At 40.9% G+C, this 22541-nt stretch overlaps 1 protein-coding gene across 4 annotated transcripts in view; it reads right to left on the bottom strand.

Moving 5' to 3' along the window:
- Positions 1-22541, bottom strand: part of SYT9 (synaptotagmin 9) — a 307624-nt gene that overhangs the window by 49485 nt on the left and 235598 nt on the right. For all 4 annotated transcript variants that reach the window (XM_060176973.1, XM_060176971.1, XM_060176974.1 and 1 more), the window contains exon 4: positions 667-787. In XM_060176973.1, coding sequence (XP_060032956.1) covers positions 667-787 — 121 coding nt within the window. The remainder of the gene's footprint in view (positions 1-666; positions 788-22541) is intronic.

Raw genomic sequence — 22541 nt, 5'->3', positions numbered from 1 at the left:
AAGATAGATGCCTGCAGACCTGCTTCACCACCTGTGAAGTGACTCCCCTGCAGGTGGGGAGCTGGGGGCTCGAACCAGGATCCTTACGCCAGTCCTTGTGCTACCTTGTGCTACCGCCTGACTCCCCCCTTTTTCATTGTTCAAGAGAGACTTAGAGACTAGGCTAGAAAGCCAGGGGGTGCTTGTGAATTCCCATATCAGGAACTGAACTGCACATCTAAGGCCTTTTATTTGGGTTAGGGTCTGATATTTAAGTTTACATGAAGCAATGGAAAAAACAAACTGCTAGTTCACTGGTGGGCCTTTTATAAAGGCTTATAGTCCCCTTCAGTCTTCAAAGACACACACACACACACACACACACACACACACACACACACACGGTAAATCCACTTCACAATTAAGGTGAAAAAGACACTGGCATGAGAATACTACTACTAATTAACATGACATAGCATTTAATATATGCTGTTTTTATGATGTTATATATACTTCTTTAATCTTACAACAGCCCAGTGAGGTTAAATGACTGTACTAAGTCATGCATGTTAGGTCGAGGACTAGGTCTCAACCAAGTTCATTTGGCTCTAGAGTCCATGTCCCTAATGTCTCTACTATTAGAAACTTCAAACCTTCTGAGCAAATCTGAATAGCAGAATGTCCCACCTGATGCTCCTGTTATGTCCATCGCCTTTAAATTCCTTGCTTTTATAACAGTAATGGTCAGCCTGCCAGCCGTGGGGAGATAGCAGAGGGAAAACATCAACTCGCCAAGGTCCACATTGTCCTGTGGAAAAAAGCACAAACGGAAGCATTAGAGCCCGTCTTCAGCCTGGTGAGTCTACAGAAGGAGGTTGCAGGCAGCATGGGCACTGCTCCTTTTGCTCATTCATGAGAGTCTGGTGTGTCTGTCTATGTATCAATCACACGGAGCATTATAAACCCTCGCACTTTTGGAGCCCTTCGCCTCAATCAAGTATAGTCCTCTTTATATGGCAAAGCTGTCCAGAGCTCTGACACCCTCAGTCCAGGCACTCACTGAAGAGACTCATACATATTCCACTATCAAATATAGCCCCCCTCCCGAGAGCAAAAAGTCCTCATAGTCTTCCTCAGTCTCCCTGGAGTCCCTTACTCACAGCCTTATCACAAACTACACAGAGCTGCCAAGACAAACCTACACCAAGAGGTGCACAGCTCTGAGCAGCCCCACTGAGACAGCAACCCTTGCTCCACACACAGCCCAAGCAGCCTCACATCGTGTTGCAAACAGGTCCCCCGGCCAACTCTTGGAAACTGCCCACTGGCCCACAAACTCTTCCAAATAGCCACCATCCATACATATTCACCTCATGGAATACCATTTCTCACACTCCCTTATGTAGCTCCCTCAAGTTTGCCACAATACTGTATTCTCCCCCATGTAGCCTATACCTCCCCCCTTCCCCCACCAAGGCACTGCACACACCTAGTCACAGAGAAACCACACAGACCAGCACGGGGCTCCACTGGATGCTGGAAACGCTTTGTTACTATATAACTCTGAGCATGGATGCTAGAAGAGCCTCAGGGATGCCTCCTTCCCCTCACACATCCACAGACGGGGGCAGCCCCATCACTTTCAAACCTTCCCCAACTAAGGACACAGCTCTGCACAGAGTTCTGCACAAGAAAGAGGCCCCCTCAGGCCCATGCTTCCCCCCCCCCAGGGGCTCTGGCTTGGCTACAGCTCTTCACTTGGCGTACTTCTAAAGAGCCCCCCCCATCTCCCTCTGCTGAGGAAGACATCTGCTTGGGCAGCGTGCAGCCATTCAAGTAGGTCAGAGATGAGATTCTCATTTCTCACTTTTAGCCAGGGAAAGTATAACCAGAATGAAGGCGGGTAAGGTGGGGAGGAAGCCTGTTCGTTCCATTTCAATTTCTGAGATACCTGAAGTTATTGACCTGGGTGGTTGTGTCTAATTAATAGTTCCATACTGACAGTGCTCTGGGGAGTCCAGTTTTGGCCCTCAACATCCACAGCCTCACTTCCCTTCTCCATTTTCCAAGGAAGCTTCTATTTTTAGAAGCACAGATTCAGCTCTGGAAGGTCACCCAGCTCAACCTCTCCGCCTTGACTGCTTTGCAGAAGGATGAGGCAAAGGGAATCTGTTTAGTCGCTAAGGCAGATGGATTGCTTTCTCTTCGTGCACTGCCTGCTTAAGTGTAAATAAATGACCTCACTTTACAAGCCAAGCTCTCCTAGCTCCCAGAGCACTGACCTCAAGAGACCCGGGTGGTTGGGCCTTTCTTTCTGGAGGGGTGGATAAGTAAGGGGCATGGGTTAAAACTCTGCAGGAGTACAGTGTCACAGGTGACAAGTGCTGTGTTACTCCATGCTGCTGGTATCCCAGTAAGAGGGGTGTCTGCCCTGAGGACAGAGGATCCATCTTCCTGCTAGTAAGAGAAGAGAAAGAAAATCAATAGCTGTCCCTACAAATCATCCTGTTCTTCCCATTACCTTTTGACTGCTCTCGCCTCCCTTCAGCACAAAAACCCAGGTATCTGTTCATTCCTCAGAAGGCTTCTCACTGCATGTAGCTTGCTCTTCGTCCTTTTCATCCTGCCCCGAAAATCTTTCTGCGACCAAGTGAAATAGGAATAACTCAAACTGTGCCGCCAAGCCTTCATCCTCAGCATCAGTTTCCAGTACGAGATGCCTGAAGATCTACACAGTGCAGACTCTATGCTGCTCAGTGCCAGTCCTCAAGGTCAATGCACATAACCGAATGTCATGTGTTGTACTAAGCACATCTTCCCCACCACAAACCCTATCCATAAATGTTTATATTATCTGGATATTTGCTCATGAGTTAAAAGAAAAATATAGGTTGGGGGTAGATAGCACAAAGTTTATGCAAAGGTTATGTGCTTGAGGCTCCAGAGTCCCAGGTTCAGTCCCCTGCACCACCATCAGCCAAAGCTGAGCAGTGCTCTGGTAAAGGAAAATTATATATATATGCTTCAAAATTGGTGATATATTCAGAATATGAACTAGGACTAAATTTCACATTTATGTTTTTAAAACTGGTAATTTAAAGAACTAGCTCCCCAAGAGAAAAATGATTTGTCTTACTTCCAAGTGTTTAAAAATAATTATCACTCAAAAAATTCTAAGTTATAATGAACTTAAAAAGAGAAATTTTCAAATAAGAAAAAAAGTCCTTTTCTTATGTCTGTACTCCACTATGCCACTCCCCCCCAGAGTAACATTGTTAATAAACATCCTTTTATTCATTTATTCACTCATTCATTTATTCATCCATTCCTCAATACACAGGCCATGGCTGTGATTGTTGAACACTGTTCTCTTCCAGGTCCTGGAAGCTCTTTCTTCAGTAGTGAGTACAGACAGACAGGGTCCCTCGAAGACAGATGGGATTGCTGGGATATGGAATACGACTTCATAACAACTAATGCTAACTGCCTTCTCCCCATGAACCTGATTTGGGGTTAAGAATTTGTAGATCCTATTTTTTTTTTATTGGATAGAGGAATTGAGAGGGGAGGAAGAGATAGAGAGGTAGAGAGACGCTTGCAGTCCTGTTGCACCACTCGTGAAGCTTTCCCCCTGCAGGTGGGAACCAGGGACTTGAGCTGTACTGTAACGTGAGAGCTTCACCAGGTGTGCTATAATCCGGAACCTTAGATTCTAATGTTTTTCAATCTTAATTAAACCTGTGGTTCTCAACCCCATTTGCTGTTCTCTGGGAAACAAAAACAAAGCAAACAACAACAACAAAGACTTTTGACTGTCACCACTAGGGAGGGATTATAAGACAGTGAGCATGTCGGTATGCTTCTAAGACCTCTTCTGTTTCATTGGTTTAATATCCCCTGCTTAACACTGTATTCTATTTACATAGCACTGTATTCTATTTACATAACCACTGCAGGGCATTGGTTTAATCCCACTGGTTCATGATGTGTTTCTGCTCCGCCTCCGCTTGTAGTACACCCTGATTTGCACCAGTCACTTTTCGCTCCACCCTCTCTATGTCACATCCTGTTTACACTCTACTTGGCAAGTGTATTAGTTTTAGTTTAGCTTAGCTTGGTTTAGATTGTGCTGCGTTCCGTGTGAATAAAGAGATACTGCCTACAGCTCAACCATGAGTCCCGGGTCGTTTGTCTCCCGTCAGTGAAGCTCAGCCCGACATGAGCAGAGGCCAGGGTTACTGCTAAATTATCCACAGTGCACAGGGCAGCACCTCAGCGCTTCCCTTGACTAAAATGTCAATAGTGCTAAGGTTGAGAAACTCTGTCTTACACAGAAAGGTTAGATTATTAGTAAAAAAAAAAAAAAAAAAAAATTCAGAATGCTAATAAAAGTCAAGTTTAAAATGGCTGTGGAGTATTTGGCTTCTGTTTCAGCTTGACAGGACTCAGACATACAGAAGTGTCCCTGGCAGCTGAGTGTCCTAGAGGCACGCGGAGAAAGAAAATGCCAAACAAAGAAATGCTTCACTTGTTTCATCTTTGTGGGACCAAGTTCACTCCTGTTAGCAGAATATGTTGGAGATTTACAGCAAGGCTAGGTGAATTCCCACCCCTACCCCACCCCTGTTAATCTGTAAGTTATTTCAATGTCCTGGCTACCCCTCATGGTCTGTGAGAACTGTAGCATCAGACTAGTGAACTTTTGCACTCCATTCTTGGGTTCTTCCAGTATGCTCCTTTCCAGTTCTGCGAATTCTCAAAGGTCTGCTGCAGAGATCTGGGCAGGCCAGTGTTCACTGTTGAGAGATAAGTATGTAATCCAACCAGAGTCCCTTAAGAGACCACCCAGGGATTGATAGCAAGGCACAGAAAAATGCCCATGTTATTGGGGCTATTCACTGGGAAGATCTGTGAGTAGAATGAATGTAATGTTTTTGTACTATATATAGTCACTTTAAGTTAGGCTGTGTAATGCAAAGATGTATTATATAAGTCCCCAAAGACTGACAAAAACAAGGAGTTTTTTTTTTTTAAACCAGTGCAGATAAATTAAAGTTGACAAATATCAGTTTAATTCGAAAACAGCAGAAAAAAGGAAACGTGACTTGGATCAGAAGAGACAAATTTAATAGTAATAGGACATGAATGATGAAATAGTAAATTCAGGACAGGGTGTCTGCTTTACCATGTGCGCACTACCAGGTCTGAGCCCGGCTCCCACCACATCACAGGAAACTTTGCTGTTGTGATGTCTTTTCCTCTCTCTATCTCTTTATTTATTTTTTTTTAAAAAGGAGCATGGAGTGGTGAAGTCCCAGCAACAATAACAATAACAACAACAAAAAGAGTAATTTAAATTTATTCCAATAATTGTTAGACAGAGAGCAATTGAAGGGGGGGAGGGAGACAGGGAAAAAGACAGAGAGACACATGCAGCCCTGTTTCACCACTTGTGAAGCTTTCCCCCTGCAGGTGGAGATCAGGGACTTAAACCTGGGTCCTTGCACACTGTAATGTGTGTGCTTAGCCACCCCCTACCCCCTAAGATATATATTATATATATAATAGGTTACCACTAAAAACTTAATATATGTAATGAATCACTACTGGGAATAATATATAATCACAAAAGCACTCAAAATCCAAATAAAGGTGAAATTTTTCTAACAGTGAATTAGAGAAAGATTCCACAATGTAATATAAAAAGCTGAAAAACATTATTTTAGTAAGGTACAAAGAATACTTTTGTTCTTCAAAACATATTGATAGGAAAGAAAGATTACGCCAGAAACTGGAAGATTTTATTTGCAAAATGTATAACCAATGAAGGACTCTTGTTCAGAACGCATAGAGAATTCCTTCAGTTCAGAGAAACAACTTGACAAAAATAAGGGCAAGAGACCTGAATGGACAACTTTATCTGCATTAAACCATAGTGAGAAATAGTTTTACATTCGCTTAAATGACTACCCCAAAATACTAATAATGTGAAGTGCTGCCCAGAATGTAGAACACCTCATCCTCTCAAAGGCAGATATCAGAAATACAAAAAGTTGCAACCAGTTTGGAAAAAAAAAAAAGTGGCAGATTTCCTTGCAGCCATACACATATATTTGCCAGATGACCTAGAATTCCCACACTTAGTTACATACTCAAGGCAAAATAAAATCGCATGATCATTGTTTCAAGTCCAAGCTGAAAAAGAAAGCAAAATGTAGCACCCATTGGTGAATGGATTTCCTGTGGCATATCTATACCATAGCGTACTACTCAGCAACGAAACGGAACAAAACACGAATACAAGAAACACCATAATTAAATCTTCAACACATTTGTTGATTGAAAGAAGTTAAACACACAAGACAACATATTCTATGATTCTCTTGATCTAAATTCTAGGGAAGTTTAACATTTAGTGACCAAGTGATCAGTAAGGGGACAGTGGGGAGAGGGGACTGACTAGAGAGGGGCACAGACAACTATGACTGTCATCATCATGGTGGTGGTCATACAACTATACATGTGTGAAAAATACCTGTGTTCTTAAAACCAGTTACACAGTTTACTAAATTGAGCATCAATAATGGGGACTGAAAGTTTTGGAGAAGACAAATTCTTCAAAGGATCAGATATTTGTCATTTAGTTTCACTACCTAGTGTTCAGAGAACAGACTTTGATGGACTTGGTAATTTAAAATACTTTTTTTCTCAACTGGGAAATGTTATGTATGTACAAACTATTGTATTTTACTGTCAACTGTAAACCATTAACCCCCCATAAAGAAATTAAAAAAAAATAAAATATTTTTCCCCATTTCTTTCTGTTCTTTTCACTGTGCTCAGATGCATCTGAAAATACTGTATACTGCCTTTGGAGGAAACAGATGTCTGTTTATTAAGTGTATCCAAATCTTCTTTTTTCTTAGGATTTTAGTGTGGTTTTAACACTTAAAATCTTACTACTTCATTAGGTTTCACAGCCAAATTATGAACAAGCATTTAAACCATGGTCCAAATGTTCTTACTTCTTTGATCATTGCAGTTTCTTAAAACTGACACCATCTTTGGAAAATTCTCACCCTTTTATACATACACTTTTCTTTTTTTTTATTTTATTTATTTATTCCCCTTTGTTGCCCTTGTTGTTTTTTTATTGTTGTAGTTATTATTGTTGTTGTCGTTGTTGGATAGGACAGAGAGAAATGGAGAGAGGAGGGGAAGACAGAGAGGGAGAGAGAAAGACAGACACCTGCAGACCTGCTTCACCGCTTGTGAAGCGACTCCCCTGCAGGTGGGGAGCCGGGGCTCGAACCGGGATCCTTATGCCGGTCCTTGTGCTTTGCGCCACCTGCACTTAACCCGCTGTGTTACAGCCCGACTCCCATACATACACTTTTCATTTTGCTATGTCCTTTTTTTCCCTAGCAAGGGTTCATAAGTAGTTACAATAATCTTTATTGTGTTCCAATTCTTAAAAGTCCCCTGGACCCAGAATTTCACTTAAATAATTTTATTCTGGAATCATTTTATGTTGTCATGATGTTTCCTGGGACTTCATGTTCTATTGATTTTTTTATGCCATTCTTTTGTTGATTTTTTTCCTCTTGAGAAGGTTTTAAGACAGCCCCTTTGTATGCTTACTTTGTACTTGGACTTTCTGAAATTCCCCCCAAATGGTGTTTATTCTGTGTTCACTGATCTTATTTTGTCTCAGTGTTGTTAGAACTTCTTTCTTCTTACTTTATTTTTTTATTCTTTACTGACCAGTAGATTTATTGCTTAATTTTGTAGTTCTTCTCTCTTCATGTTGCTTTTCTTCAGATTCTAGGATGTACTTAATTGTTTATATTTATAACTTGAGGATGAAAGCAAAAATCTACCATTCATTCCTTTGGCAGTTCCTTTATTATAATTTTATGAGAGACCTCAAAGGCGAGTTGACAAAAATCTCATGCTTTTTTATCTGATGTACTGAACTGGAAATTATGGTGAATTATCCATAAATTCTACTTGTATGATGTAAGCAATGCTGAAATTATTAAACTTTGGCTTTACAGATTAGGAAAAGAAAGGCATTAGCAGTTTCAACACTTTACTCTACTTTTTAATATTGTATTTAATTATTGGATAGAGACAGAGAGAAATCAAGAGAGGAGGTGAAGATGGAACGAGAATGACAGACACCTACAGCACTCCTTCACCACTGGTGAAGCTTTCCCTCTGCAGGTTGGGACCAGGGGCTTGAACCTAAGTCCTTGAACATGGCAACATGTGGGCTCTACCAACTGCCCCCCCCATCTGTTTTTTTGAATACCATTAAGAAATTGAGATTTCCTGTGTTCACAAAGTTCACTAGTGTCAAGGATGGGTCTAAAGATACTTCCCATTCCTAACACTCTCTCTGACCTCAGATCTTCATTCAAAGGGGTGATTTTACAAAGTGTACAGTGACCTTATTAGAATTTCAGAAATGCAACTCTATCAAGACCTGGAGAGAGAACAGGAAAACAGGAAGGATATTCAGAAGTAGCAATAGGTGCAGGTGTGACTTAGAAGGAAGAGAAGCGGTACCAGACAGAAGCACAGCAGCGGTGAGTGCAAGGACCTGCGTGCAGAGATACCTATTCGACCTGTGTGTGTGTGGGTGGTGGTGGTGGTGGTGTCGCTTCACAAGTGGTGAAGCAGGTCTGCAGGCGTCTTTCTCTCCCCGCTCTGTCTTCCCCTCTCTCAATTTCTCTCGGTCCTGTCTAACAGTAGTAGCAACATAACAATAACAACAACAAGAACAATAAAAATGGGGAGATGGGGGGTAGGGCGGTGGCGCAGTGGGTTAAGTGCATGTGGCATAAAGCGCAGGGACCGGCGTAAGGATCCCGGTTCTAGCCCCCGGCTCCCCACCTGCAGGGGAGTCACTTCACAGGCGGTGAAGCTGGTCTGCAGGTGTCTGTCTTTCTCTCCCCCTCTCTGTCTTCTCCTCTCTCCATTTCTCTCTATCCTATCCAACAACGAACAACATCTACAATGGCAATAATAATAACCACAACGAGGCTACAACAACAAGGGCAACAAAAAGGGGGAAAAAATGGCCTCCAGGAGCGGTGGATTCATGGTGCAGGCACCGAGCCCAGCAATAACCCTGGAGGGGAAAAAAAAAGGGGAGGGGGGAATGGCCTCCAGGAGCAGTGGATTCGTAGTGCAGGCACCGAGTCCCAGCAATAACCCTGGAGGCTAAAATAAATAAATAAACAAACAAACAAGCAAACAAATAGAAGGCAGGTCCACAGGAGGAAAACAATGCAAATATGTATAAAAATAGTAAAAATAGATAGTTACAGAAATAATAGTCAACCCATATCTATGACCTTGGAAGCACTACTGCAGTTTCCAGTGGAGGGAATGGGGACATAGAGCTCTGGGAGTAGGAATGGTATGAAATGATACTCCTGTTATCTCATAATTCAGTAAATAAGTGTTAAATCATTACTACTAATAAGAGAATTTCAGAACCAAGTCCCAATTATATTCCCTGGACTCAGAAGAAGATCTTAAGTTGTCTCTACCTACTACTCTTCTAGACTCATTTCTAGGACAAACAAGTCAACTGCTATAGAGAATCTACCTCTTGACAACAGCCCAAGGTCATCTCACATGTTGGGGTGGTTTCGGTGACAAACCTTGGTACCAGGTTTGCCCCGTGACTCTGGGCAAACTGACTCTCTAGAGTCCCTGCCCCATAGGATGTGTGTTGTGTAGGAATTTTCCCTTCTCTCCACAAAGGCTTAGGTCTCATGTGAACAAGAGCTAAGCAGAAAGCACATATTCAAAATATTCACACAAAGTTTAATATTTATTCAATTAATATTCATTGATAACTAACCAGAATGGATATTATACTAAGTGCTGGCAATGTAAAGGAGCAAAACGAATAAGAATCTTTGCTGTGGGAGTCGGGCGGTAGCTCAGCGGCTTAAGCACAGGTGGCGCATAGTGCAAGAACTGGTGTAAGGATCCCGGTTTGAGCCCCCGGTTTGAGCCCCCGGCTCCCCACCTGAAGGGGAGTCGCTTCACAAGCGGTGAAGCAGGTCTGCAGGTGTCTATCTTTCTCTCTTCCTCTCTGTGTTCCCCTCCACTCTCCAACTCTCTCTGTCCTATCCAGCAAAAATGACAGCAATAACAACAACAATAATCACTACAACAATAAAACAACAAGGACAACAAAAGGTAATAAATAAGTATTAAAAAAAAGAAAATTAAAGAAAAGAATCTTTGCTGTGACTGGTGCAGCCTCTTCAACAAATAAAGATGGAATTACCTTATGATCGAGATATATCACTGTTAGACATTTATCTAGTGGACACTGAAACACTAATTCAGACAAAATCGGGCGTGTTCAGGGTGATATGGCCATAGACTGAAACACTAATTCAAAGGGACACATGCACCCCTATTTTCATAGCTGCATTATTCGCAAGTCAAATAGGAGAAGCAGCCTAAATGCCCACTGACGGATGTAATTCATGGAATATTACTCAATTTTGTAATCTACTATTAATCACAAATAAAAAATGAGGGGGCTGGGTGGTGGTTCACCCAGTTTAGCACACATAGTACTAAGCTCAAGACCCATTCAAGGATCCAGGTTCAAGCCCCCAGCTCTCCACCAGCAAAGGGGAAGTTTCACAAGTGGTGAAGCAGGTCTGCGGGTGTCTCTCTCTCTCACCCTCTCTATCTTCCCCTCTTCTCTCAATTTCCCTCTGTCCTATCCAATAAAATGGAAAAAAATGGCTGCCAAGAGCAGTGGATTCACAGTGCCAGCACTAAGACCCAGTGATAATCCTGGAGGCAAACAAAACAAAATGAAAAAAAAAAAAAAAAAACTTTGGGTGAGGAGAGCAGAGCGGGCAGAGAGGAACTTGTCTTGGTGCATGATCATGGAAAAGGGTCTAAACTGGGAGGTTGACAGTGTTCTGCAGACACCTAGTATGTGTCATCAACCATGCTGTAACCCATTAACCTCCCAATACAGTTATTAAAAAACACAAGATAAAGTCAGTAAAGGAAAAAGATGTATGAGGTGGAGTCTGAAGAAATAAAGAATGAGTTTTCAGTTGTCTACACTCAGTTGAATCCCAAGGCAATACTTAATTCCCAGTAAAATGGGTGTCAATAAAATATTATAACAAATTTTTTTTTAGTTTTATTTGTGACTAATAGTAGGCTACAATATAGTTGCATGTCACACTCACCAAAGTTCAGTATCAACACCTCCCCACCCTCCAAAGATAACCACTATAGTTCTCACAAGTTTCAGAAAGTTTTCTTTCTTTTTTTTTTTTTTAAGATTTTATTTATTTATGAGAAAGATAGGAGGAGAGAAAAAGAACCAGACATCACTCTGGCACATGTGCTGCGAGGGATCGAACTCAGGACCTCTAGCTTGAGAGTCCAAAACTTTATCACTCTGCCACCTGCCAGAACACAATAGTTTACTTTCTTTCTTCTTCTTTTCCTCCTTCTCCTTCTCCTTTTGTCTTCATGTTCATGTGTATCAGATTTCTAGATTCCACACATGATTGAAACCATCTGGTAGTTGCTCTTCATCTCTTATTTCACTAAGCTTAATCACTTCTAGTTCCACCCATCTTATTCCAAAGGACAGGTCATAATATCATCTTTTTTTTTAATTTTAATTTTTTAAAATATTTATTTTATTTATTTATTCCCTTTTGTTGTCCTTGTTGTTTTTTTTATTGTTGTAGTTATTATTGTTGTTGTTGTTGTTGGATAGGACAGAGAGAAATGGAGAGAGGAGGGGAAGACAGAGAGGAGGAGAGAAAGACAGACACCTGCAGACCTGCTTCACCGCCTGTGAAGCAACTCCCCTGCAAGTGGGGAGCCGGGGTTCGAACCAGGATCCTTATGCCGGTCCTTGTGCTTTGCGCCACCTGCGCTTAACCCGCTGCGCTACAGCCCGACTCCCAATATCATCTTTTTTTTGACTGCACAGTAATAACATATGGAATACATATCCTGAACTTCTTTAGCTACTCATCTGTTGATGGGCACTTAGGCTATGGTGAAAACTGCAACTATGAACATCGGGGTGCATATGTCCCTTTGAATTATTGTTTCAGTGTCCATTGGATAAATGCCTCAGGGTTGTATCGCTGCATCACAAGGCAATTCCTTTTTTATTTTTGAAAGACACTCCATATAATCTTCCAAAGGGGCTGCACCAGTTTGCATTCCCACCAGCAGTATAGCAGAGTTCCTTTTTTCCCACAACCTCACCAACACCTAATTTGTTGATGTAAGCCATTCCAGCAGGCTGTGAGATGGTATCTCAGAGTACTTTCAATTTTCATTTCAATAATGGTAAGTGGAGCATTTATTCATGTGTCAGTATGTCATGTGTATCTCACTGTTAGAAAACTGTTTAGTTTGTTGGTCTACTTTTTTATTGGTTATTTTTAATTCTTTTGTAGATCTGTACCAGTGTTGTATAGATGTTTGATATTAATCACATATTAGATGCATGGTGTGCAAATATCTTTTACTTGCTGGGTTGTTTATATAGTTTGCTTTTGATGTGTGGAAGCTCTTTAGTTTCATGTAATCCCATTTATTACTCGTTTTTATTTCCTATACTCAGGGGGTTGAGTTTTCAAATATATCTTTGATGTGAAAATCCTGCAAAGTTTAACCAACATTTTCTTCTGTAAATTTTATCATTTCTAGTCTAATATCAAGATCTTTGATCCATTTTGATTTGATTTTGGTGTATGGTATTAGGTGGTGGTCTAGTTTCACTTTTTGTTTTTAGCCCCTTTGTTATATATTAAGTGGTTGCATATATGTGGGCTCACTTCTGTGCTCTTGATTGTGCTACACTGATCCAAGTGTCCATTTTTATTCCAGTACCATGCTGTTTTGATTATTACTGCTTTGTAGTATAAAGTGAAGCTGGAAAGTGTGATACTTCTATACATTTCCTTTTTTCTCAGGAGTGCTTTAGCTATTTACTTTATTTATTTATTTGTGTGTGTGTGTGTGTGTGTGTACTTCCACACATACCTGGGACAAGGTGTTCAATTCATTTGAAAAATGCCATTGGGATCTTGATAGGGATTGCACTGAAATTGTAGACTGCCTTTGGTAGAATGGCCATTTTAATAATGCTCATTTTTATAATCCAAGAACAAGGAATGTACTCTCATTTTTTTGTCCTTCTCTATTTCTCCAACAATGTCCTATAGTTTTCTTTGGAAAAGTCTTTCACCTCCTCTGTGAGATTCACCCCGAATGGAATGGAACTGTTTATTTCCCTTCCCTATATACAAACTTCCTGTTTGTATACAGAAATGTCCAGACTGTACTGTCCAGAAATGTACTGATTTTGTATTCTGCTACTTTACTGAATTTTGTTAATCCTTTCCTGTGTGTGTGTGTAGTTCTTGGGGTTCTCTACAGATATTATTATGTTATCAGCAAATAGTGATAGTTCAATTTCTTCCTTTCTAATCTGTATACAATTGTGATACAAATTTCTTGTCTGATTACAATGGCAAGAACCTTGAGGAATATTTTGAGTAATAGGAGAGAAAATGAATATCATTATTTGGTTCCCAATTTTAGGGGGACCACTTTCAGCTTTTCTCCATTGAGAATTACGTCAGCTGTGGGTTTCTCGTAAGTGGTCTTTATTATGTTGTGAAATTGTCCTTTTATTCCCAGTTTCTGGAGGGTCTTTATCATAAATGGGTGCTGGATCTTGTCAAATGACTTTTCGGAATCAACTGATATGACCATGTGATTTTCAAAAGTATTTTTAATTAATTAACTAATTAATTATTGGATAGATTATTAATGTGATTATTACAGGTAAGGATTTCCTCTCCACTTGATAAATAACAATGCTGTATCTTCTAAGAGTGTGTGTTCACTACACACACACACACACACACACCGCTTCCTCCATGATCTTTAAATAATCAGGACATAGTCCCAGAGGGTTAAAGAACAGGAAAGCTATCAAGGGAGGGGATGGGATACGGAATTCTGGTGGTGGGAATTGTGTGGAGTTGTACCCCTCTTAACCTATGGTTTCATCAATGTTTCGTTCTATAAATAAAAATTTTAAAAATCAGGACATACATTTGGGAGTCACATTCATGCCTGTGGCATTATTATGTAAACTTAATTTATAAGTTATATGATCATTTTCTTATTTCTCCTAAGAATTTGCTACTTGTATGATTACCTTTGCTTTCTCCCCTCATAGTCATATCTAATTGGCTGCTTCACTTCCCCACTTGGACCTCACATAGCATACACAAAATATGCAAAAATAAGTCCTGGCCCAATGTTTTCTCCCTCTCCAATCAGAAATGAAGGCTTATGAAAGTCCATCTTCCAGTTGACTCAGGTCAGAAATACTGGAATGGTTTTCAACTCCTCTGTCATGTCATCTGTCAGAAGATTCTGTGTTTTTTTATCTTCAAATTTCCATAACTTCTTACCAGTCATATTGCTTTCTCTGAACCAAGCCACATCACCTCTCACTGGGTTCATTGCAGTAATCTAACAGATAGCTCCAGTTCCACACCTCAGACTATTTTCAACAGTGCAGTCCAAGTGAGCTTATTAAAATAAAGCTACATCATGCTGCTTTTTGTTTCGATTCTTGTAATGGCTTTTATTCCCACTCAGAGCACAAGATAAAATTCATCAGATTACCAACATGATCTGATTCTTCACAGCTTTAATGACCTCATCATTTTTTTTTTTTTTAGTCTTTTTTTTCTACTCTTCCACTTCTTCAGACAAAGGAAATCAATTCAACCTGAGGACTTCTGTGCTTGCTCCTTGCTCAGTGTGGAATTACCCCGTTAGCTGCATGACTAGCTTTCTAACCTCACTGCCTCAGTCTTTACTCAAAAGGCACTTGCTTATGAAGCCTTCCCTCCTTAATATTTTATCTAGCCCTTCAATACTACTTAACCCCTGCCTCTATTTTTTCTTCAGTTCATCATATAGATGCGCACATGTGCGGTGTGTCTTCCTCGCACTAAATAAATGTATTTAGTGCAATGTACTTTCATTAATGAATTCCATTAATAAACAAAGTTCATTTGTAATGTTTGGGAGTGGCTTTTCTTTATACATCTGACCATGACAGAATAGATTCTACATTCCAAAATTGTATCATTTCTTTCCCATATCTTATTTGAGTAGTTAGGACCTCAAGTACAATGTAGAATGGAAGTGGCAGTGGATCTTATTCTTGACATTACTTGGAAAGCTTTGCACACTTGAAAAACTTTGTACATCATTACTATATCCCTATTATAGATACCTTCTATCAGGTAAGCAAATTTCCTTTCCATATCTTTTTTGTTAAGTACCTGGATTATAAGTAAATATTAGATCTTATCACATTTCTCTACATTCATTTAGATTATATGATTTTTTTCCTCTTCTGTTCTAATGGGAAATTATGTTCTTAAATTTTTATATCAGTAGCCAACAAGTTATTCAGTGGATAAGGTGTTGCCTTGGTTTCCAGCATTGCATGTGCTAGAGCAGTACTCTGATTCTCTCTTTTTCTCAATCTTTCTCAGATTAAATTTAAAAATATAAGGATCTGGGTGTTGTGGCACCTAGTTGGGTGTACGTTATAATATGCAAGGATCCAGGTTCATGCTGCAGGTGTCTCTTTCTCCCTCTCCATCTCCCTAATCCTTCTCAATTTCTGGCTGTCTCTATCCAATAAATAAAGATAATTTTTAGAGAAATTTAAAATTTAAAAGTATATCCATATGCTAAATTAACTATATAAATTTGAAATTAAACAAATATGTTTATAATCAATCATCTAAAACTTTAATTTCTTCAACACACTGCTTATGAACAAACTGTTGTATATTTCTGCCTTTCTTATAACAATCTGAGATTCTGGTGCCCAGAATATGCTAGCTTCAAAAAAAACTGACTGAGAAATACATCTTCTTTTTCATTCTCTGACAGCATCTGCATGGTAGTGACTCTGTGTCCTCCCCAAATATTTAATAGAATTCAGATGTGAACCCAATTGGTCATACAATTTTGTTTATGGTGAAATTGTTCATTAGATTCAGTTTCATTAATGAGCTTTACAAATCCAGTCTTTTCTTGAATTGAGCTTGAAGAAATCATAGTAAGTGAAATAAGTCAGAAACAGAAGGATGAATATGGGATGATTCTCAGGCAGAAGTTGAAAAACAAGATCAGAAGAGAAAACACAAGTAGCACCTGAACAGGAGTTGGTGTATTGCACCAAAGTAAAAGACTCTGGGGTGGAGAGGGGGGAGAGTACAGGTCCAAAAAATATGACAGTTAACCTAGTGGGGGCTGTATTATAATGTGGAAAACTGAGAAATGTTATGCATGTGCAAACTAACATTAATCTCCCAATAAAGAAAATTTTAAAAAAGAAATCCAGTCTTTTACTTATTTATTTATTCATTCATTCATTTATTTTACCAAGCACTGCTTGGCTGACTTTGGAGCTTCAGGTCCAGTCTTTATTTTTTAGTCACTGGAGGTGAGCTCTACTGGGCTAGTTCTTCATGAGAAAGCATTGATTTTGTGGGCTAAAGTCCTGGTTTACTGGATAGGGCTCATGCCTGGCATTGCTTATGACCAAGCTAAAGCTCTAGCACCAGATGCCAGGGGCTATGGCACTGAAGGAAGTTCAATGTCTCTATCTGAACAAAAACCTGGCACAGAGAGGTGTAAAAGGCTCCAGTTACAGGGAGAAAAAAAAAGAGCACTATTTTTTTTTTAAAAAGGTAGAACAGAAAGAACTTGAGAGAGAATAAGAAGATGGAGAGAAACAGAGACCATCAGACCTGCTTCACCACTCATGAAGAGGACTTCCTGCAGATGGGCTTAACCAACCAGGTGTGTCACCACCAGGCCCCCAACACTAAGTCTGACTAATGACATAGTTACTGGAGAATGGGCAGAAGAATAGCATCACAAATGTGTAAAGCATTTTGTGTCTGACCGGAAACACAAGCTCAGTAGTTCATCTGATCTTATTCATTTCCCTGGTTAAAATATAACTTATAGCTGAATGATTCCCAGATTTAAAAGCCCATTCCCAGACTCTTTCCAGATTATAGATGCATATGTCCAAATGCTTTTTATTCAGATATACAGCGCCTCAATCTTTTTATTCCTTTTCTTTTAATTGGAGGGATTAATGGCTTATAGTTGACAGTAAAATATAGTTTATACATGTGTAACATTTCTAATTTTTCAACATAACAGTCTAATCCTCCCCCAGGTCCTCCTCTACCATCATGTTCCAGGACCTGAACACTCTCCACCCTACTCCAGAATCCCTCCCCCCTTTGTTTTTAAACTTTTATTTATTGGATAGAGATAGCCAGAAATCTAGAGGGTAGGGGGTGATAGAGAGAAGGAGAGACAGAGAGACACCAGCAGCACTGCTTCACCACTCACAAAGCTTTCTCTCTGCAGGTGGGGACCAGGGGCTCGAACCTGTATCCTTGTGCATTGTAACATGCTTGCTCAAACAGGTGCACCACCATGCGGCTCAGAGTTCTTTACTTTGGTGCAACATACCAACTCCAGTTCAAGTCAGTACCTCAATCTTAGTACTTCAGAAATGGATTCAGTGCCCGTTGCCATTCCCTCAGCCTTCCTATTCAAGGCTTTTTCAATCTTCAAAATAATCTCCCAGAACTGAAGCTGAAAATCTAGCTGTCATCGTATGTATATTCCTCCTCTTCTCTCACCCTCCTACATCCGCAAGTCATGTTACTTCCTTCCTGTGAATATCTAGTCTGTCCAATTTTCCTCCTTCACTATTGTGCTATGTTCTTTCAAGATGCCATAGGCTTTCTCACATGAAGGGCTGCAGTACAATGAGACTAAAGGAGAATCGAGTGCGTGGTGCAGGACCCCTGCTGTACATTCTGTGTTCATAGCATATGTTTCTGTGTGGCTCACAGGTACTCACATAGAAGAAAGCCACACGTGTAAACAAGAGTCAGGGTTACAATTCTCAGGATGGTCCCACAGATTGGTCAGCACTCAGAGGTGCCCTCCGAAAAGGATTGGCTGCACCTGTGGAGAGGAAACTGCACTCCTACCTCCCTACATGACTGGGGATTTCCCCTCCAAGATTCCTAGAGGCAGGACAGCTCCTTCTCCACAAGCCTTTGAAGCTTCTCTCAGACTCTGCTGAGCTCCCATCACATCTCCACCACACAGCAAACCGGCTACAGAGAGAGATGTGATTGATTGTTGGTATGCATGAGACCCCTTCTGTTTCATTTGGTTTAAATCCCCCCTGCTTAACACTATTCTATTTATATAACCGCTGTTAACAAGCACCTCCCTCCAGGGCATTGGTTCAATCCCCACTGTTTCATGATATGTTTTTGCTCCACCCCCCCTCCTTGTCACACCCTGATCCCCTCTTTGTCACACTCTGATTTTCACCAGTCACTTTTCTCTCCACCCTCTCTATGTCACGCCCTGTTTCCACCCTACTTGGCAAGTATATATAAAGACAGCATTGTGAGTTTTAGAGTACTTTACCTTGAGTTTAGCTTAGCTCGGCTTAGATTGTGCTGAGTCCTGCATGAATAAAGAGATACTGCCTACAGCTCAACTATGAGTCCCTGGTCGTCTGTTACCCGCCCGTGAAGCCAGCCCGGAGAAAACAACCTAACCCGTCGAAAACGACAATTGATAATAATAGAAAAAACACAAACCGAATTTAACAATAAAGCGAATGTTCATAGCTCAGTATGACCATTCATGCCCTCTTCAAATATTATTAGTTCTTTATTTTGGATAGAGACAATGAGAAATCGAGAGGAAGGCTCCTGCAGGGCTGCTTCATTGTTCATGAGGCTTTTTCCTGCGAGGTGGGGACCAGGATCCTTGAACCTTGGTCCTTATGCACTGTAATGTGTGTGTTCAACCAGGTGCACCAGCACCTGGCCCCTCTTGCTTGCTTATATAAAAAAGAGGTAGCATTAGTATGGCTTTAATGATGGTTTTACTCTTCTTTGATTTCAGTCTTATTTTCAAAACACAGTGGTACACCTGACAAGGATCCTGGTTTGAGCCCCCGGCTCCCCATCTGCATTGTGTGTAGGGGGTTGTTTCACAAGCAGCAAAGCAGGTCTGCAGGTGTCTATCTTTCTCTCTCCCTATCTTACCCTCCCCATCACTTTCTCTCTGTCCTATACAAAAATTAAAAATAAAATCAGTCTTCGTGAGTTCATCAGAAACAGGTGTTACTAGAATGGGAGAAGATCTTTACATGCCATACATCTGACAAGAGGCTAATAACCAAAACACATAAAGAGCTTGCCAAACTCAACAACAAGAAAACAAATAACCCCACCCAAAAATGGGGAGAGGACATGGACAGAATATCCACCACAAAAGAGATCCAAAAGGCCAAAAAAACACATGAAAAAATGCTCCAAGTCTTTGATTGTCAGAGAAATGCAAATAAAGGCAGCAATGAGATACCACCTCACTCCTGTGAGAATGTCATACATCAGGAAAGGTAACAGCAGCAAATTCTGGCAAGGTTGTGGGGTCAAAGGAACCCTCCTACACTGCTGGTGGGAATGTAAATTGGTCCAACCTCTGTGGAGAACAGTCTGGAGAATTTTCTGAAGGTTTGAAATGGACCTACCCTATGATCCTGCAATTCCTCTCCTGGGGATATATCCTAAGAAACCCAACACACCCTTCCAAAAAAGATCTGTGTACACATATGTTCTTGGCAGCACAATTTGTAATAGCCAAAACCTGGAAGCAACTCAGGTGTCCAACAACAGATGAGCTGCTGAGCAAGTTGTGGTATATATACACAATGGAATACTACTCAGCTATTAAAAATGGTGACTTTACCATTTTCAGCCGATCTTGGATGGACCTTGAAAAATTCTTGCTAAGTGAAATAAGTCAGAAACAGAAGGATGAATATGGGATGATCTCACTCTCAGACAGAACTTGAAAAACAAGATCAGAAGAGAAAACACAAGAGGAACCTGAACTGTAAGAGTAAAAGACTCTGGGGTGGGTGGGGGGGAGAGTACAGGCCCAAAAAGGATGACAGAGGACCTGGTGGGGCTTGTATTGTTATATGGAAAACTAGGAAATGTTATGCATGTACAAACTATTGTATTTACGGTCCAATGGAAAACATTAATTCCCCAATGAAGAAATTAAAAAAATAATAAACAGGTGTTACTAAAATAATATTTCTTTTTTTAGATTTGAGCTATTTGACCCACATATTCAGAAATCCCTGCCGGCATAGCGAATGTAGCCCCCAAGATCAGCACCTGGCAAGCTCACCCCCATCACCTTTGGAGATGATCTGGATAAAGTCAGTTTGGTTAAAGTGCTTCCTTAGTAGAGACTCTGAGATTCATACATGACTTTTTCAATGCTCTCCCCACCCCGCCCCCTCAGGGAGTATGTTTAGTCAAAGATGATCCTTGGTGAAAACAAAGATTGCAGATTTCAAAAGTCACAGGGCTGCAGAAAGGGGTTTAGTATTTAACTTGAATATAAAGTATTCTGAAAGGAGATTTTATGGAGCCATCAATCCTCAACAGAAAAGAAACATTAAAGAAAATGGAGATGAGGATTTATTCTTAAATGAAGAACAAATATTATTTGGGCGTTTCAGAGCCTCTTAAGATTCTTGGGCATCGTGTGGTGACTCTGACTGCAACTGTTTCATGAGTATTCAAGGAAAAGAAATCACTAAGATCAGCTGGGAATAATTATGAATTCACCCTAGACTTGTCATGAAAACTAAGAATTCTTACAATACATGGGAACTGGAAGGATGAAATTTCCTGATAAAGATGCTCTCTAGAGAGAAGCATGGCAGTAAGTGAATTAAGCCAATATGCTCTGAGGCATGATTTCTTGATATATGAGAAGCATGAACTTCCCACAGACATTGTGATAGTACAAGAATATAATAGGGGGCCAGGCGGTGGCACAGTGGGTTAAGTGCACATGGTGCAAAGTGCAAGGACTGGCGTAAGGATTCCTGCTTGAGACCCCGGCTCCCCACCTGCAGGGGGGTCGATTCACAAGCGGTGAAGCAGGTCTGCAGGTGTCTATCTGTCTCTCCCCCTCTCTGTCTACCCCTCCTCTCTCGGTTTTCTCTGTCCTATCCAACAACAGTGACAACAACAACAATAACAATAAAAAACCAAGTGCAACAACAAGGGAAACAAAAATAAAATAATATAATAAATCTTCCCAGGGCTTTCACATGATATTCCTAGTTCGTTCTCTCTCTCTCCCCCTCCCCCTCCCCCTCTCCCTCTCCCTCTCTTCCCCCTCCTTTCTGCTCCAGTCACAGGGACTCAGTGCTGGTACTAAGACTGACCACTTCTGGTGGCTTTTTTTCCCTTCTCCTTTTCATTTGATAGGACAGAGAGAAATTAAGAGGGCAGAGCGAGACAGAGAGAGAAAGACACCTGCAGACCTGCTTCACTGCTCATGAAATGTCCCCCCTGCAGGTGGGGGATCTAGGGGCTCAAATCCGGGTCCTTGTATGTATCCTTGTGTGCAGTACTATGTGCACTTAACCGGGGGTCCCCTGCCACCCCTCCCTCCAGTTCTTATCCTTGTATTGTACCAAAGGAGAGACTTACTTCAAAGATAACCACAGGACATAAAGTGTTTTAACCTTTTATTAGAGACCAGCAATAGGTATCTCCATCTCTCTTCTGACTCTATCCCTTCAACTCTCTTATCCAAATTTCAGATCTTAATCCACAGATCACTAAGTACTTTCATGGGCTCTCCAAAAAACACGTCTTGCTTGCAACTCTCTTCATTTTCCTTGCACTAGTTGCTGAGGAATAACTTGGGCAATTCTACCTCTTTCAATATGTACATAGATACAATTCTTTTACTCTTTGCTTAAGTCTCCTCATAGATGCCAGGTGCTCCTGGGTTAAAATGTGAGCCTCAGCATATCTTTAAAAAGATGGCTTCTCCAGTCAGTCTCTTATTCTTTCTCTGAACATGCCCAATTCTCCATTCTGTTAGAACTATTCTTAACTCCATATACATGCCTCACCTTTTCATCTCTTTGTATGCTATTTCTTCTTCCTGAATGACTGCTTGCTGGCAAATGTTCTTTTGTATCTTTGAAGGCCCAGTTTGTCTGTTATCCCCCCTGTGCAATGTTCAGGTCTCTCCTGTGCTCTCTGTTCTGATAGCTCTTTGTCCAAGTTTCTATTGCCACATGAAACTAGAGATATTTGTGTTAGGCTGTGAGAAGCTAAAGGCAGGAGCCATATCTGTTTTCTGTGCACATATCTGTTTTCTGGAGCGATGGCTATTTTACAGAGGAGAACTCCTACTCAGGGAAGTTAAGTAACCTGCCTAAGGTCCTGGAGCCATAAACTAAACAAGTAGCCTTCTGACTGTGCAGCCTATGCTGCTCTCAAGTGGGAGCCCTTGCAAGGGGCTCCTGGAAGACAGGAAAA

Source organism: Erinaceus europaeus, chromosome 17, assembly GCF_950295315.1.
Source record: "Erinaceus europaeus chromosome 17, mEriEur2.1, whole genome shotgun sequence".
In the NCBI taxonomy this organism is placed as follows: Eukaryota; Metazoa; Chordata; class Mammalia; order Eulipotyphla; family Erinaceidae; genus Erinaceus; species Erinaceus europaeus.
The sequence above is the reverse complement of the archived record's forward strand: the minus strand, read 5'-3'. Positions and strand labels throughout refer to the sequence as shown.